Source organism: Cibotium barometz, chromosome 11 (assembly GCF_041138505.1).
Source record: "Cibotium barometz isolate CiBa-2024 chromosome 11, ASM4113850v1, whole genome shotgun sequence".
Lineage (NCBI taxonomy): Eukaryota > Viridiplantae > Streptophyta > Polypodiopsida > Cyatheales > Cibotiaceae > Cibotium > Cibotium barometz.
The window spans coordinates 7,055,991-7,071,370 of NC_141056.1; the positions used below are offsets into that span (position 1 = coordinate 7,055,991).

The 15,380-nt window shown below is 41.2% G+C and overlaps 1 protein-coding gene across 1 annotated transcript; it reads right to left on the reverse strand.

The window, feature by feature from the left end:
* Positions 1-13,513: 13,513 nt before the first annotated feature.
* Positions 13,514-14,977, reverse strand: LOC147633705 (uncharacterized). Its single transcript, XM_086804712.1, has 3 exons — positions 14,508-14,977; positions 14,133-14,383; positions 13,514-14,005 (listed from the first exon to the last, which is right to left on the reverse strand). The coding sequence occupies exons 1-3, from the start codon at positions 14,928-14,930 to the stop codon at positions 13,687-13,689; spliced, it is 993 nt and encodes a 330-aa protein (XP_086660838.1). The 5' UTR covers positions 14,931-14,977; the 3' UTR covers positions 13,514-13,686.
* Between the last annotated feature and the right edge of the window lie 403 nt (positions 14,978-15,380).

Consider the following 15,380-nt stretch of genomic DNA (forward strand, 5'->3'; position numbering starts at 1 on the left):
TGATTAATAATAGTAATGATTGAAAGAAATGGAATGTGGGGGAAATTTCAAATATGACTATTAAAATGGAGTAAATAAGAATGAAAGCATGGATATCAGTGATCTTAGTAGGGGGTTTTAATAGCTAGAAAGAGAATCCTAGAGAGAATCCTAGTTCAAAAATTAGAGAGATCCCCTACTTTTAGGCCCAAAAGTAGGTGTCATTATGAGCTTTGTCTCCTTAAGCCTCAAAAAAATTAGTCTTAATTCCTTAAAATTAGGGATCCTTATAGGGCCTTTTTTATGCTCAAATGCCCCCTAATGTTAGACATTCGAGCCCTCTCCCTTCAAAGGTTTCTTCCAAAGGTATACCGGAAGAACCAATCAAACATTTCTTTGAGATAGTTTGATCGAGTCCTACGACCTCCATGTCTTGTGTTCTTGAAATAAACTCCCCTTGCATGGTAATGACTTTTCTCCATTCCTTGGGTGCTCCACATGTTAAGTGAGCCGTAGGCGTTCATGAAATATGCACCATGAGCGTACAAGATGTGCTGTAGATACCAAACAAAACCACCATTCAAGAAAAGTGCATTAGAAGAAGAAATCTGTTTTGCAAAACCTTTAAAAACATTATATTACCATGTAATGCACAATATTCAATTCACCCCATGTGCGGACCACGGCTTCAATGAAGCTTTTCAACTCTGCTTGAAATTGTTTGCGATTTTTGTCTGTTATGCTACTTTGACTCATCAACCGCACTACCTTATTGAAATTTACTCACACTTGTTCACGCAAAACAACAATGTTTGCATCCAAGCAATCCAAAGTAATACAAGCACAAAGGTCTTTCCATAGCTCCCATCTCTTCGCACGCAGGAACATTTTCACCTTTCTCAACATGTTGCCTATCTACATTTCTCTGAACCTTGTCCTATTTGTTGAAAGGCTTCTGGAGAAATCTTCTCGCCTTGCCTCCACTAATTGAAACCTTTTGAGCAACCATATGTGAAACTCCAAAGGTCTTTTGGTTAACTCGTATCTCCATGTTTGTTTCCCGAGTGGCAACCAATGTCATTTAAAATCTTCTCCACTCTAGCAATTGCCTCATTCTATAGAGTTTTACTGGGCATAGTGAACGCATACTCTATGTGACACTTTAAGAGGCGGTCAAAGATACGCATGAAAGCATGCAAAGTACAAAAGTGAACATTCCTAAGAGGGAAAGGAATTATGGCATTCCAGCTATTATCCCTTAAGTCCCTATTTGGAGGAGCCAACATAGGTGATGAAAGGACACCACCGTTTTCACTCTCCCTTGCAATTTCCTAATTCCTCGCATTCCTCTTCACCATTGGTTGTCCCCCTGCATTTCTTCTTGGTTTTTTGTTTCAATCTATGCATGCACCAAGGGCATGGGTGAGTTGTATTTGCACCTTAAGTGCAACCGAGCATACACTTTATTGTCTTCAGATCCCCTCCAAGATTCCAATCAACATCAAAAGCTCCCTAAACCATCAACATCCAGCTTCTCACCCCCTATTTGTGACTTTATCACATCATTAACCTAAGGCACCTCTCAAAGACCCATGATAGCACCTCGTGTGTCTCCTTCGGAACTTCAAATGCTCTTAACCACCATATATGTTTCTCTGATTGAACACTGAACGATGGTTTAGTGTGTGAAATACTGTCATTCCCTTGCTCTTGAAAATCAATTGTGCTCTCTCCCTCATCATCGGGCCCTTCTTTACAACAGTGGTAGTAGATGGAGACTTAAAGGCTACCACCATGGCGTGGTTCATGAGTGTGATACTCATTCTCTCTAGCCTTCTTCCCTTCACAATCTGGCACTCGTCCAACTTCAGCAACACAATGAAGGAGACCTTGGAACCTATAAAACACAAAAATCAAACAAAATGTTAAGTCGTTCCCTGTAAATAAGCACAAACCTAATGCGTACAAGGTTACTTGTGTTACTTACATCTAGAAGGAAACCCAGAGAACAATATCATTGCCTTTTGTAGCTTTCGCATTTCAACAAAAATGTTGTTGAACTCATTGAATTCAAATGAAACATTACCATCCGTAGTCTTCTTCTTTCCTCATGTTGTAATGGTAAGTGTATCATCGTTGATGTGGTACTAATCCCCAATCTTGCATTTTACATCTTCATTGCTCACTCCCTTTGCTAGACGAACCCTCTTTGGTGGTGGGAAAAGGTTGTGCGTGATACCTTTCTTATAAAGGGTGTCTCTCCTAGCAATTGATGAAGAGCTTTGTATCCCTTCGTGCTAATGCCTATTTCATCGCTTGCATTTACAACATCAACACTGCTGATACTTTGGGAAACCTCTTGTATGATTTCATTGAAAATAGCCATATGTATCTTCCTGAACGGGGATCCCTAATCATTTTAAGCACATGCTCCCTCCTTGGTTGTGAAAGAGCACAAGAGCTCATTACAATCCCCGGTTTGATCAGAACCTGTGGCATCTTGAAGGAATACTCTAAAAACCAGCAAAATAACATTGACATTACACAAGTGCACACATGATTTACAGTGGCATTTTGAATTGGAAGTGCTAGAGAATAAGAAAGAGGATCCATACCGCACTGCTTAAATTCTCCGCTTTACGAGCGCCCCTCCCAACAACAAGTGTTTCGATGTGGTTGAGTGGCCTCTTACGCTCCCTAGCTCCAATAGGAGTGCTTTTCATGTGGGATATGGTCCGCGTAAGCTTTTCCACACACGCTCCCTAGCTCCAATAGGAGTGCTTTTCATGTGGGATATGGTCCACGTAAGCTTTTCCACACACGCTCCTCTCTCTCGATTTACATCCTCAAGCTCCTTGATTTTTGTTTGAGCCTGAAGTAGACCTTGGTGTACACTAACAAGGTTAACTTGGAGCGTATGCAACTGTGGATGACAAGTAGAAGACTCTACCAGTGTCAATTGTTGCTAATCTCTTACAGTAGTCGAGCATCACTGTTAATCCAATTCTAGGATTAACAAGAGATATCGCCATTATCTTACATCAAGGAGTCACGGTAGATACACCAAAGGGTCATACATTCATGATATGAAGTAATAGTGTCCAAAGCTACAACCTGGACAAGTGCCCATAATGGTGTGACGGAGTATTTATAGCGATTTCCGCTTTAAGAGTATGTGGTAGCAAGTTAGGATGAAGTCCTAAGTGATGTACTTTATGGATATGTTATGAGAGTAGTCATTGTAATAGCATTAGGCCTCTTATGAGCCTAAAGTGCCCGGTCGGTCATAGTTTGAGTGTGAACACTTATGGCCATGTATATAAGTGAATTTCTCTCATAATACAACATACTCTCCCATTGTGCAATTATTGCCCTTGCTAATCTCTCTCCCTAATGTATGCTAGTGAGTGTGTGTGAGTGAAGTGAGGTGAGAGGAGGGACGAGTACCCGTAGTGCAACGCGGTGGTGTGACAACGCTCGCGGCCGGAGACGCGATTGAATTGCCTCTCAAGGAGTTATAGAGCTTGGAGACCTCAAGGGTTACGAGCTCAGCCATTAGAAAGATCCTCATGACAGTTGCGGTTCACCAGGTAATCTCTTTTTGGATGTGTTTCAAGGAGGTTTAGGGTGAGCCATAACATTTTTGGCACCGCTACCGAGGAGCCAACCCTTGGCTTTTTCCATTGTTTTGTCTCTAATATACGCATAACCCATTGCCCATGATTTTGATCAGTGGTTTCCCATGAAAAAGATGTGGATTTGATGGTGATTTGTGTGAGTTTAAGGGTGATTAATCTCGTTCAAGAGGCTAAAATTTTAGAAAATGTGTTAATTGGGGTCTAAATTGATCATATGAGTAGTCGAAATTGAGGTTTTTGAGTATTTTGAGAGCATCTAGATGCATCAAAAGACCTAATCACATCAATTTTTTTATCAATTGGAGAAATTTGTCTCTTTGCTTAATTTTGTCTTAAAGAGGAGACTACAATTAAGAGTCTAATTAATCTCCTAATTTAGATTAATTTACACAATTTTTGATGCACAAAGATTAGTTTTTTCTTGCTCTATCCAATGATGTGCTCAATTGTGTGAATTAATTACGGATTAATGATAGAAACTGCTCCAGGAAGCAGTTAATCGAACACTTCAGTATTTCTATTATCGTGGACCTCACAAGGTGGCAAACTGCACAGTTTGGAATACTTCCATACCCATAGTCACTGACACCTTGTGACCAATGTGTGAACGATGTGGCATTAATCACATGTTCCAAGATTGCCCAAGACAAGTTGCTTCAATGCAACTTATCTCACAAAATACAACTCTTAACATCTTAAGTGTACAAAACGGGCAATTGTCCACGGTACCCTTGAATGTGCTTACACGCTTATAAGCCAAGGCACGAGAAACAGTCAAAAGGAAAGCAAAAGACCACACCTCAACATGGGGTAGAACAACATGCTTCAAAACAAAACCCAAAAGAGAAAACAAAACCTTCTAAAACCAAAGAAAGATAGGAAAAAGGAGTCTATACACAGGACATAAACCCAAAAGGGGACATAAACACGAAAGAGCCAAAAGCTATACAGGATGCAGAAGCATCCACATCAAAGACCACCACACAAACCTCAACACCCATATGTACGACATAGGATACAAAAACCTAAAAGAAAATTCAATCTTGTCGCATGGGTAAATATAATAAAAATTTGACTTCCTTTGGAAGATTATATCATGGTATGGTTGGATTTCCCTACATGCAATGATGTTCAACGCAAACGTGCATTGATTAGCCCTCGAGCTAGTCATAACATTGTGACACTAGACACTTGGGTGTCATTGTTGGGACAACCTAAACTCATCCCTGCAAGCAATAGTCTTGCAAGAGGAGCCAATGGACAAAACATTGAAGTTCCAAGTTACTTTAGATACACTACTCAAACAATTAATGGCGATATGGAAGTTACATTCCATATTACCCTAGATTCCCTTGAGTATGATGTCGTCTTTCGTGGACCTTGGATAAGTGAATCGTTGTATTCACTAAATGAATCCATGCAAACAGTCACCTTGAACACTCCTGTATAGCAGGCAATGTACAATTGCTATTAACGGGAGGAAGAAACCTTGCAGGAGCTGGAACTTCCAACATATCTTACTGAAAAGATCCCTCTAGGATTCTGGTTGGATTGGAAATTGTGAATAAAATCACCACAGCTCAAGCACAGCTTTATCCAACACGAGAACACAATCTCATGATCGTCGAGCTATGGGATTTGTTAGGTCAATCAACACTCACGACACATCTTGAAAGGATTACCTTTACACAAGACTTGAACATGCCATGTTTGGGGTACGTTGAACATACAATGTATATTGAAACTAACCCCCTTACTTGCAAGTTTTTTGTGGTTGAGTATGTGTTGGAAGAAGATTTAATCTTGGGGCATAAATGGACTGTTGGTGCCCAAGCACCACTGTGCTTTGCTAGCGATAGAGTCATCATGATGATCAATGACAAAAAGTTGACAATACCATACTGCCAGGAAGAGAATCCAACTTTAATGGATATCTATGATGCTGAACGCAAAAGGATACAACCCTCTTCCACAAAAGCCCCTCTACACAATGACCTACGATCTACGTCAACGACCAACTCCGATAAAGCCTCTACTCCTTCAACCCCATCCTCACCTACAAAGTTCAATGCCAAAACCTCACAATCAGCAGCAGAAGCACACAGCTATTCCTGAAGAAGTTCCCAAAGCCCCAACCATCTATCTCTAATAGGGAACTCAAAGGAAAGGCCCCGGATCCGATGCATCTTCATCGACAAACCTCATCAAAGGAGACAACCACATGCTTAAAGGCCTCGTCATCAATAGCCACTCCACAAGATATTCTAACCTCATCATCAACAATACCCATGAGTCTCAAACCTGCAGCCTCAGTAGCGCTAACCAAAGTCAAGGAGGGCCCCAAACCTTCCACATCAACCCTTAAGAAAACTCCACCAAGGCTCCCACAATCACAATATCTTAATAGTATCAAAATGTGGGTGGAGAAGCAACTACTTGTAAATCAAGGCTACTATGAAAGTGCCAATCAAATTTGGGTGTCTCGACAGTCAAAACCTCTTCCTCAACGTAGCACTCGAAAGCCAAGGAAGAAGAAGAGTACTCCACAACACCGTCCACAAAAGCCTATGCGAGTTGCTCAAAGAACTCCACCACCAATGCAACAAGTGTGGGTACCAAAGACACTACTGCAAGCACAAGGGTACTATCAAATAAATACCAAAGCTTGGGTCCCCAAGTGCATCACAAAGTCCACTAAGCTTGCACAAAGAAGAAATCCTCAACACCAAGCACATTGGCCACCAAATTACAGTGTTTGTCAAAGATGGGTGCATGTGCATGTACTTCAACAACAAGGATACTATGATAGTAAATCCATCATATGGTTGCCAAAATCAAATAATGTGAAGAAAACCTCACCACTGACTTCAACCCCAACAACTTCACCTAAAGTTTGACAAGAATGGAGGCCCAAGCAACATCAAGCAAATCACTCAACCACTCTCGTGCATTCAGCACCAACACATGAGCTTATCTATTCAAGCAAACAATCAGTGGTCTTCCCTACTGCCTTGACATCATTTCAGCAACAAATTCAAGATCAAATATGGAAACTTAGGAGCACATCAAGAATAAAATAACAATGCTCTTATCACCCCTCTGGAAGTGAGAAATGAGCGCACAAGAAGCTATTGCTTGCAAATCATGACCTACATGACCCATAAAATCAAAAAAAAAACCTCGCGGTAAAAACTTGTAACTTCACCGAATCAAGCCATCAATAGCCACTATATATTTGTTAAGCTTATTGCTTACTATTCTTTTGGCGAAATTAATGTAGCAGTTGATCCATGAGTACATATCCATACTCACCATCTCTCATATTGCTTACTATTCTAACCATCTCCCACATACTGAATAAATGATGATAAGTCTTTGAAAGTGGGTGGGTAATGCGCTCTTGGGTCATCTGGGTATAGATGCCCATCAACCCATAGATCCACATTAGTGTGACCCCCTTGTCTACGTACATTCCTCTCCTATTATGTGCCCGAAGTTGCATACTCTTCCAACACCCGCACATGCCAATCCACCTTGCGTCAATTCGATGGTACATTAGTGTTAGTGATTTCATACAATGCCATGCTTAGAATGAGTTAATAGTGGAAAAGAAGAGGGAGGCCCTAAGATCATAGTAGAGAGAGAGAGAGAGAGAGAGAGAGAGAGAGAGAGAGAGAGAGTGCATGCCATAACCTTCCAAGGAGTTGAGATTAGAGAGAGGGAGGATGCAATCATAGGAGAGAAGGAGAGAGAGAGAGAGAGAGAGAGAGAGAGAGAGAGAGAGTGTGTGTGTGTGTGTGTGTGTGTGTGTTTGCAGGCCATTAGCTCACAGTAGAGAGAGAAAGGGAGAGTTGAGAGTAGATGAGAGGATTGTAGAGAGAGAGAGAGAGAGAGTAAGGCTATGCAGGCCAAGTTCACACTAGAGAGATGAGTAGAGAGAGAAAGTTGGCTCAATTTTGGGGGGGAAAAGAGATTGAAATTTGATCTTTTGATATATATATGGGTTTGGGATAACTTTTAAAGCAAAAAAGTTCAAAATGAGAGAAAAAATCACTATTTTTGGCCCCCCTTAGTTGCGAGATTAATGATGTGGAAAGTGACAAGAGATCTCTGATTTGGTTGATTTGGTGGGGAAGTGGAGGCATTAAATGAAGGAGAAAAAGATGGAGGCATTCAATGATGAGATAGAGTGGATTTTAGGGGGAAATCAAGGTTAAAAATTGAATGTTTTACACATATATGGGTCTGGGATCAGTTTCAAAGTATAAAACTTGCAAAATGGAAAAAAAATATCCATTTTGGGTCCCCCTTAGTTACGAGTTTGCTAGAAAGAGAGGAGGAGAGAGAATAACAACATTAGACCCTATTTTTGTAGGGAAGTTATGGGCTAGAAAGCTCAAATTATAGGCTCCAAGTAGCCCTCTTGATTGACCTTGTCTCCTTAAGAAAGCACAAAATTAGCCTTAATCCCTAAAAATTAGGAATCGTTACAAGGCCCAAAAGATGTCCAAAGGTCTCCCAATGTGGAGGACGAGTGCCATTGGAAACCATGCAGCCCCACCCCATAGGGCAAGAGATCGGGAGGCTCACTAGGAAGGAGAATGGAAGGGAATAATGCCCTTGAAAGATTATTTAAGTGATAGCAAAGCAAAACACTTCGACACCACATTTGTGTCTTGGCACAAAGCAATGTGATCCTCAATCACAGCATCGGCTCAACCACACCTCATGTGTATGGCAAGAGGCACCATATATAGGTATGCTTAAAAAAGAATACTTTATTCCACGAGCTTGTGCACCAAGTATGGTATGCTGATAAGACTACTTTTGAATTGTCCTATTTATTATAAGGTGGTGGGTATTGATGAAAGACATAGTTTCATTTCCCGAGCTTCGCCATCCCGCAGATAAGTGGGTGTTGAGTGAGGTTGAGGATACTGGCATATATCCAAAAGGCTGGATAGAAGAATTTATTGGAAAAGAGGTTTGGAGTTTGTGCTCATCGTGGTTAGATTATGCCAATGGAACATAACACCTGATGAGGAGGCCTTGGAAAGGGGGTTGCAACTAACATAGCATCAGAGTTGGACAAAACCAAGCTAATCCACATCTCAAGCATGATTCATTGTAACTAGTCCATGTTGATGCCATTTTGTACCGCAAGTTTTGCAATGGTCCACCATATTATTATTTTAATGAAATAGATTGTGAACAATCTACACAAAGTAGTTATAACTAGTCCTTGATCTCCAGCCGTTTTGTGGGCAATCAGGACATGATGTCCCACTGTTGTCGGAAAATAGGACAAAGTCATCAAAACTAGTCCATGTAAAGATTATAAAGCCATTATAACTATTCCATGTTGTCTAGCCTCTATGGGCAATCAGGACAAAGTCATCATAACTAGTCCATGATTACCATGTAAATATTATAAAGCCAAGTCTTTGTGAGTTTTCAAAGTGGATGTTTAGCCTAGTGTGAACACAAGGCTAGAGTATATTAAGTGACTTTTCACTTATTGTAGGGAGACTTTTTCACATAATCATAGAGCTCTTGGAGAACTCGTGTGTGTGTGTGTGTGTGTGTGTGAGAGAGAGAGAGAGAGAGAGAGAGAGAGAGTGCATGTGTGCTTGAGAGAGATACTTCATGTGTGATGTGCCTCTTGATTACTTGCACTTGCTTGTGAGTGAGAGTGAGATTATCGAGCTTTCTTGTGTGTATTGAGAAACCATGGTGAGTGGCACACTACAATAGCATGCAGACAAAGCAGACTTGGTACCAGAGCGGCCAAACCGAAGTAGCAACGCAAAGCTTGGCTTGATGTAGGTAAGTAATAAGTTCCCCTCCCCATGATAGTTGCAATCTCATCTTAGCTTAGAGGGTGTGGGAAGTAACAGTTAGTCACACCCATTGATCTTGATCATTGTGATCATGGGTGTGATTAACTATTGTTTCCCACTCAACTGTTTGATCAATCATGATCACATTGATCAAATTCCTTATTATCCTTTACATTGTATCCACATTACCAATTAGAAGATGTGCTTGGACTACATTGAAATGAGGAAAATGTGGTGGTTGATAATGTGGACAAAGATGGTTCGTCAACATCCGCCGCTAACCACATATACAACATGGATACAAACTAACAGAGTTGGACGAAGAGCCAATGTAGAAACTCCTTGTGCAATGAGTGTCAAAATTTGGCTTGTTTTGGTGATTGCCTTTTTCAATAAATTGCTTCATTTTCTCTAACACATAAAGAAAAGACACTTATCGTTTTTTTATCTTAGAAAATTTGAAGTGTCTTGTAAAAACTCAAAATTAAAGCAATTTTCATGAGCTACAAATCTTCTATATATATCTAACCCGACTAACGTTTCTCCTCCACGTGGCAGATTTTTTAGCCACTTCCCACAAACTAGCCTTTGCCTGTTCTCTCAATCACTGCCACCCTCTTTAATTCACTATCAGCCTCTTTCAAATTCAAATAGAAATAGATGTTTCTCTCATTTCAAATAGACATTGCCAGCCTCTTTAATGTTGTTCCGTTGAGCTCATTTATGAGAGTACGGGCAGGTCACCTGCTAAAGTTGTTGGAGATGTTGAGTTGGCGAGCTGTTGGATGGCGTCGAAGATGGTGCCGGAAAGGTTGAGCAGGGGGCAATAGGCGATGAACTCTTTGGCGTAGTGAGAGGCTCTCGACTTTCTGGCCATCACCAGCAAGCCTTCCGCCCCGCGCCACTGGGACCACGCTCGCAAAAACATCGACGATCGTAGCTGCGCATTCCATGACTTGCACACCCGGCGCGCAAATCGTAAATCTTTAGGAGAGGCATCCGTGCACTGAGAGGGCGGCCTGTTTGCCGACAGTGACACAGAAGCATCCAGATATTCAAAATCTCGGCGTAATGACATTTCTGCACACAGAGAGCGCTCAGATCCTCCGTATGGCAGATGAGAAAGGTTGAGGTTGGAGAGGTCCAGACCCACAACGGTGTCTATTGGAGTAGAAGGAGGTGGCGGTGTTGTTGTTGTCCGTCGTTGAGGTTTCCGTCGGGGTCATCAAGCCCGCCTTTAATTGTGAGGAGGGCATTGAGGTCTTGATGGAGGCGGCGCAATCATCCACAACATCGTCTATTGGAGTACAAGGAGTTGTCTCGCTGTCGCTCCTGTCCGTCATTGAGGTTTCCGTCGGGGTCATCATACCCGCCTTAGATTGTGAGGAGGGCGTTGAGGTCTTGATGGAGGCAGCGCAATCATCCGCAATCTTGGTGAGTGAAGTCTTTGATGTAGCATCGCACACCCTCTGCATTACATTCATTCCATGTGTTTACTTTACCAGCCTATGCACACAGTCTCCTCTCTGCCGTTCTTCTAAGTGCCCCTTAAGTCCTCACTGAAGCTAAGATAAACACATGGTTGCTGTGTTTTCCCCGAGACTCCACTCAGATTAGCAAAATGGTTGTGGCCTTGCATGGAGGTATGTATGTATGATGTTTAAAAAATAACGTGCAAGCAAAGCAGGTTGCAATATTTTGGGAGCTTAATTAAGGGTGCCTTTAATTTATTTGTTCTCATATGCTTGAGCTTTCGGGTTTCCATGTGTACCTTGAAAGTTTGTGTTTGGAAGCACATGAGTAATTGACAATTTGTGCTTCAGACGACACTCGATGTGCAAGTGTGCTACTCCATACATTCGAACTTAGCTAAATTTTTAGAAAATTTGTGGCATCATTTGAGTAGTTGACTAGGGAGAACAAGTGTGTGCTATGCATGCCAAGTGCGGCACTATTTATACGTTGTTTGAATTAGTTCACTGATTTTAATAAATGCTAAGTAGGACTAAATGTGTGTGTGTGTGTGAGAGAGAGATATACATATATATATATATATCGGTGATGCAAGTGTTTTTTTATTTTTTTGTGCATGCAAGAATGCCTCCTTGGACTGACCTTTATAGTGGTGTGCCTAACTCTACTCATCGGCGGATGCTCACAACATGAAGCATGCCATATCCTCTACACCCACAAGAAGCTGGTGATTCACTAATCATTCATTTAGTGATCTAATTGATCATCGCAGCGAATCAGCACGCACGAAAATTGGGAGGTGTGAAGAAATTATTGAAGAGAACCAACCTCTGAAGGTTACCTCCAGAGCAAAGAAGAGGTGGGATGCGGCCGATGAAGGAATTGGATGAGAGGTCTACAATCAAAAGCTTTCCGTTCGAGCCATGGATTTGATTGCGGAAGAGGTTAAGCAACTCCAAGTTGATCATATTTATTACATTTATTATATTTGTATAATATTTATTATATAAACAAATATATATTTATGTAATAAATATATTTTTTTATAATAAATATATATTGATATAATAAACATGTACTTGGATAATAAATATATATTTATTAAGAAAGAGCATAATGCATTTATATTATAATAAATTCAATGTGGAAAAGGTATTTATGTTTATTATGAAGGGATACATGTGCATACATCATTGTGTGTGCGCTTTTGAAAACGCACTCAATCATGCAAGTGTACACACACACAAACACACGTATGAACACATGTATGTAAATATGATTGTACTCGCATACACATATGTGTGTTAGTATGTATGCATGCATTAACGTTCCTATAGATGTATGCACATATGATTTCTTTGAATGGATGCAATGTTAGGGCCTCTCCCAAAACACAATCCGCCTTTTCTTGCATCTTGAGGTTGTGTAGTAGCATCGTAAGAACTCGCAACAACCACGTAGTTATAAAAGCATAGTAAGTTGACAAACTTTTTGCAATGCACGAGGTCTCTTAATCTACACTAATTACAAGATATGCACAAGACAATGCTTCATGTGTGGAATGATGGGATGACAAGGGGTGCCATGTAATAGTGTGGCAGATAGATACTCTTCAAGGTTGTATTGGGCGTGCGTCGGTCAAGAGCTGGGTTATTTTCTTTCGGCAAGAAAGAAATTGCCTCCAAACATCCCCAATATGCGAGAGAGAAAGAGAGACACCTAAGTCTAACCTATATAACCTGCATAAACAAAAGTGTGCACATCTTTTACTCATCGGAGACGAGTGAGCACTCGTCGTTTATAAAAGTGACATTATAATTTCATTTTTTTTCTAAAATTAGTTAAAATACCCAAATTTTCATACCAAAATGAAAATGTTACCTACATTTCTCAAACACATGAAATAACACTAATACCACCATCCAAGATCACAAAGACCGTCGTTCCTTTGTACACGACAAGTAACACTATTCATTTCTTGGCTTTCGAAATAGTACCCCGACTTGTTCATGAGCACTTATTTTACACAATTGGCTCGCAATAGTGTTTCAAAAGATGTGGCTCATATATAGGTTATCTTGAGCATTTAAAATCATAAAGGGCAAAGGTTCACAACCATCATTATACAAGGAATAACCCATGAAGGACATGATTAAAGAGTATATATATATATTTTTATGTAAATCTCAATGATGATGACATGTTGACAAGACTCGTGTGATGATGTAGTCAATGTAGAAGGCCCAAGTGTTCACGTGCATTTTAACTACTCCATCAAATTGATTTATTTAGACTACATAAGATTAAAGTTTCTCAAGTTTGAAAAAAGCTTAAGTTTTTTTTTACATACACGGGTAGATAAATGTATGTGTTAAGCTCCGGTGTTACTGGGCAACATTTATAACAATCCAGCCATGTGAACCCTATACGCTAGAAATTGAAAGCTCTACTCAGAGCTCCCGTGGAGCTATCCAATGCTGCATACACCTCTCCAAGCAGTTAAGAGAAGTGCATTCATCTCACAGAAGCCTGTTTTCTACCTCCAAGTCCACAAAATCCTAGCAGATCAAATTAAATGGTACTTGCAGCAACCAATTTCTTCTCATATCATAAAAAGTTATTAAATAAAAGCAGCACATCATCATACAGACATGTTTGCATAGTTGCTTAGCCTGATGCTCTATACAAAAGATCTACATAGGTAGTCATCCCAACCAAGAAACATTCACGAGTAGAAGAACAGTCTCATAACCATATCACATGGCCCTTCCGTACAGAAGGTTGCATGGAACGCTGCCACTCTCAAGCAAAGAACCTGCACACGCGGAATCGTTGGAATACTGGAAGCCACCTAAGATACCATTCTTCAACGCAGCCGGCCGCCCATCTGCTACTTTACAGCCCTTCTGTGTTGCTAGCTCGCAATTTATGTCACCACTGTCCATTGCATCAGATCCAATTTGTTTCAACACTTGAGTGCTTCTGCTGAACAGTTCCTCGCTTGCACCACTTGGAATCTCAGCTTGTATGGAACTTCCAAATTCCCCACCATCTTTATTAGACACCCCATGTCTTCTGCAAGCATTAAAGGCCCAATTTTCTAAGACTTACACTACTAAAAAGGCTCTTCAATAATTCACAATTAATAAGGTAAGTAAGAGCACTCCCCCCCTCCCCCCCCCCCCAAAAACCAAATCCTCACCTTGGGGTGCTGGACCCAGAGTTGCACTTCACTTTGTGAGGTTTCCTCTTGTCCTGCTTCTTATGCAGGTCATCACGGCTTGACCTTCCTTTATGCCCGTGTTTTGAAACCTTCTTCTTTGAGTGGTTATTATTCACAGTGTGAGAGATGATGGAGCAAGGTGGCTCCCAAACACTAGGCGCCCACTTGACATGCAGCTTCGGTCGAGGTCCGAAACCAAGCTCTTCATAGCCACCTCGAAGCGCAGACTTCTGCTTAACACAAGCAAAGGTTCACATTGATTGTTAGAATATTACCCACATTTCTATGACAAAATTTCAAACCACAATAAGAAACCATAAACATTTCGTGGTCAATTGGCAGCAAGTGCCTTACAGGTAGAGAAACACATCGTGTCAGAACAGGGGGGTTGTCATCGGAAGAGGTCCGCATCATGTGCTCATTCAAATCCTCTGAATCCCCAGAACCTTCACCATTCTCAACTACGACACAGTTGACTTTAAGGGCAGCACTGACAGGAAATGACGCACATCTTGTGACACACTTCTTCATCTTGGCCTTGTGTTCCTCTAGCTTTAGCAGCTCAGATGTATTGAAATCAAAGATCCCCTTGGGGCTTTGAAGCCCTCCTTTGTGCTTCTTTTTCTTCTTCTTGTTCTTCCCTTGAACTGTAGAATCGCATTCGAGGAACAAAACTTCTCCCGTGTGCTCCAGTTCATCATCATCATGATCACAATATAACTCACCAAACGAAGGGAGACTTAACCTGCTATTGGATAATCCGGCAGTTTCCTCCATGTGAATCTTCAGAAAAAAGTTCCCTTAGTGAGTTACCTGACAAGATTCTGATACCATGAGAAATGAGCAGTGCTAAATATGCACAAAGAGGTTGCTAAAACATTCATGTAGTAAAAAGATCTTGAGGTATGTCATACAATTTCCCCTTAAAACATTATCGCCTTAAAGATCCTTTGGTGCTTTCAAAGACATTTAAAAATCTCTCCTGCACCCTCACCCTAAGAAATTAAGACCTTCCACCTGTCATCTCCAGATGCGAGACATCCTCCAACGCCATAGGGAGGCACCACCACAGGAGGTGGACATCTCGGCGCTCTACTCCACCATATTGTGGTGGAATGCGTGAGGAGCCAAGGAACTCATAGAGTAATCCCACGTGCGAATCGGGGGGGGGGGGGGGGGGTGGGGCTTGGATGGAGCTCTATATATAGCATAGTGGGCATGGCTCTT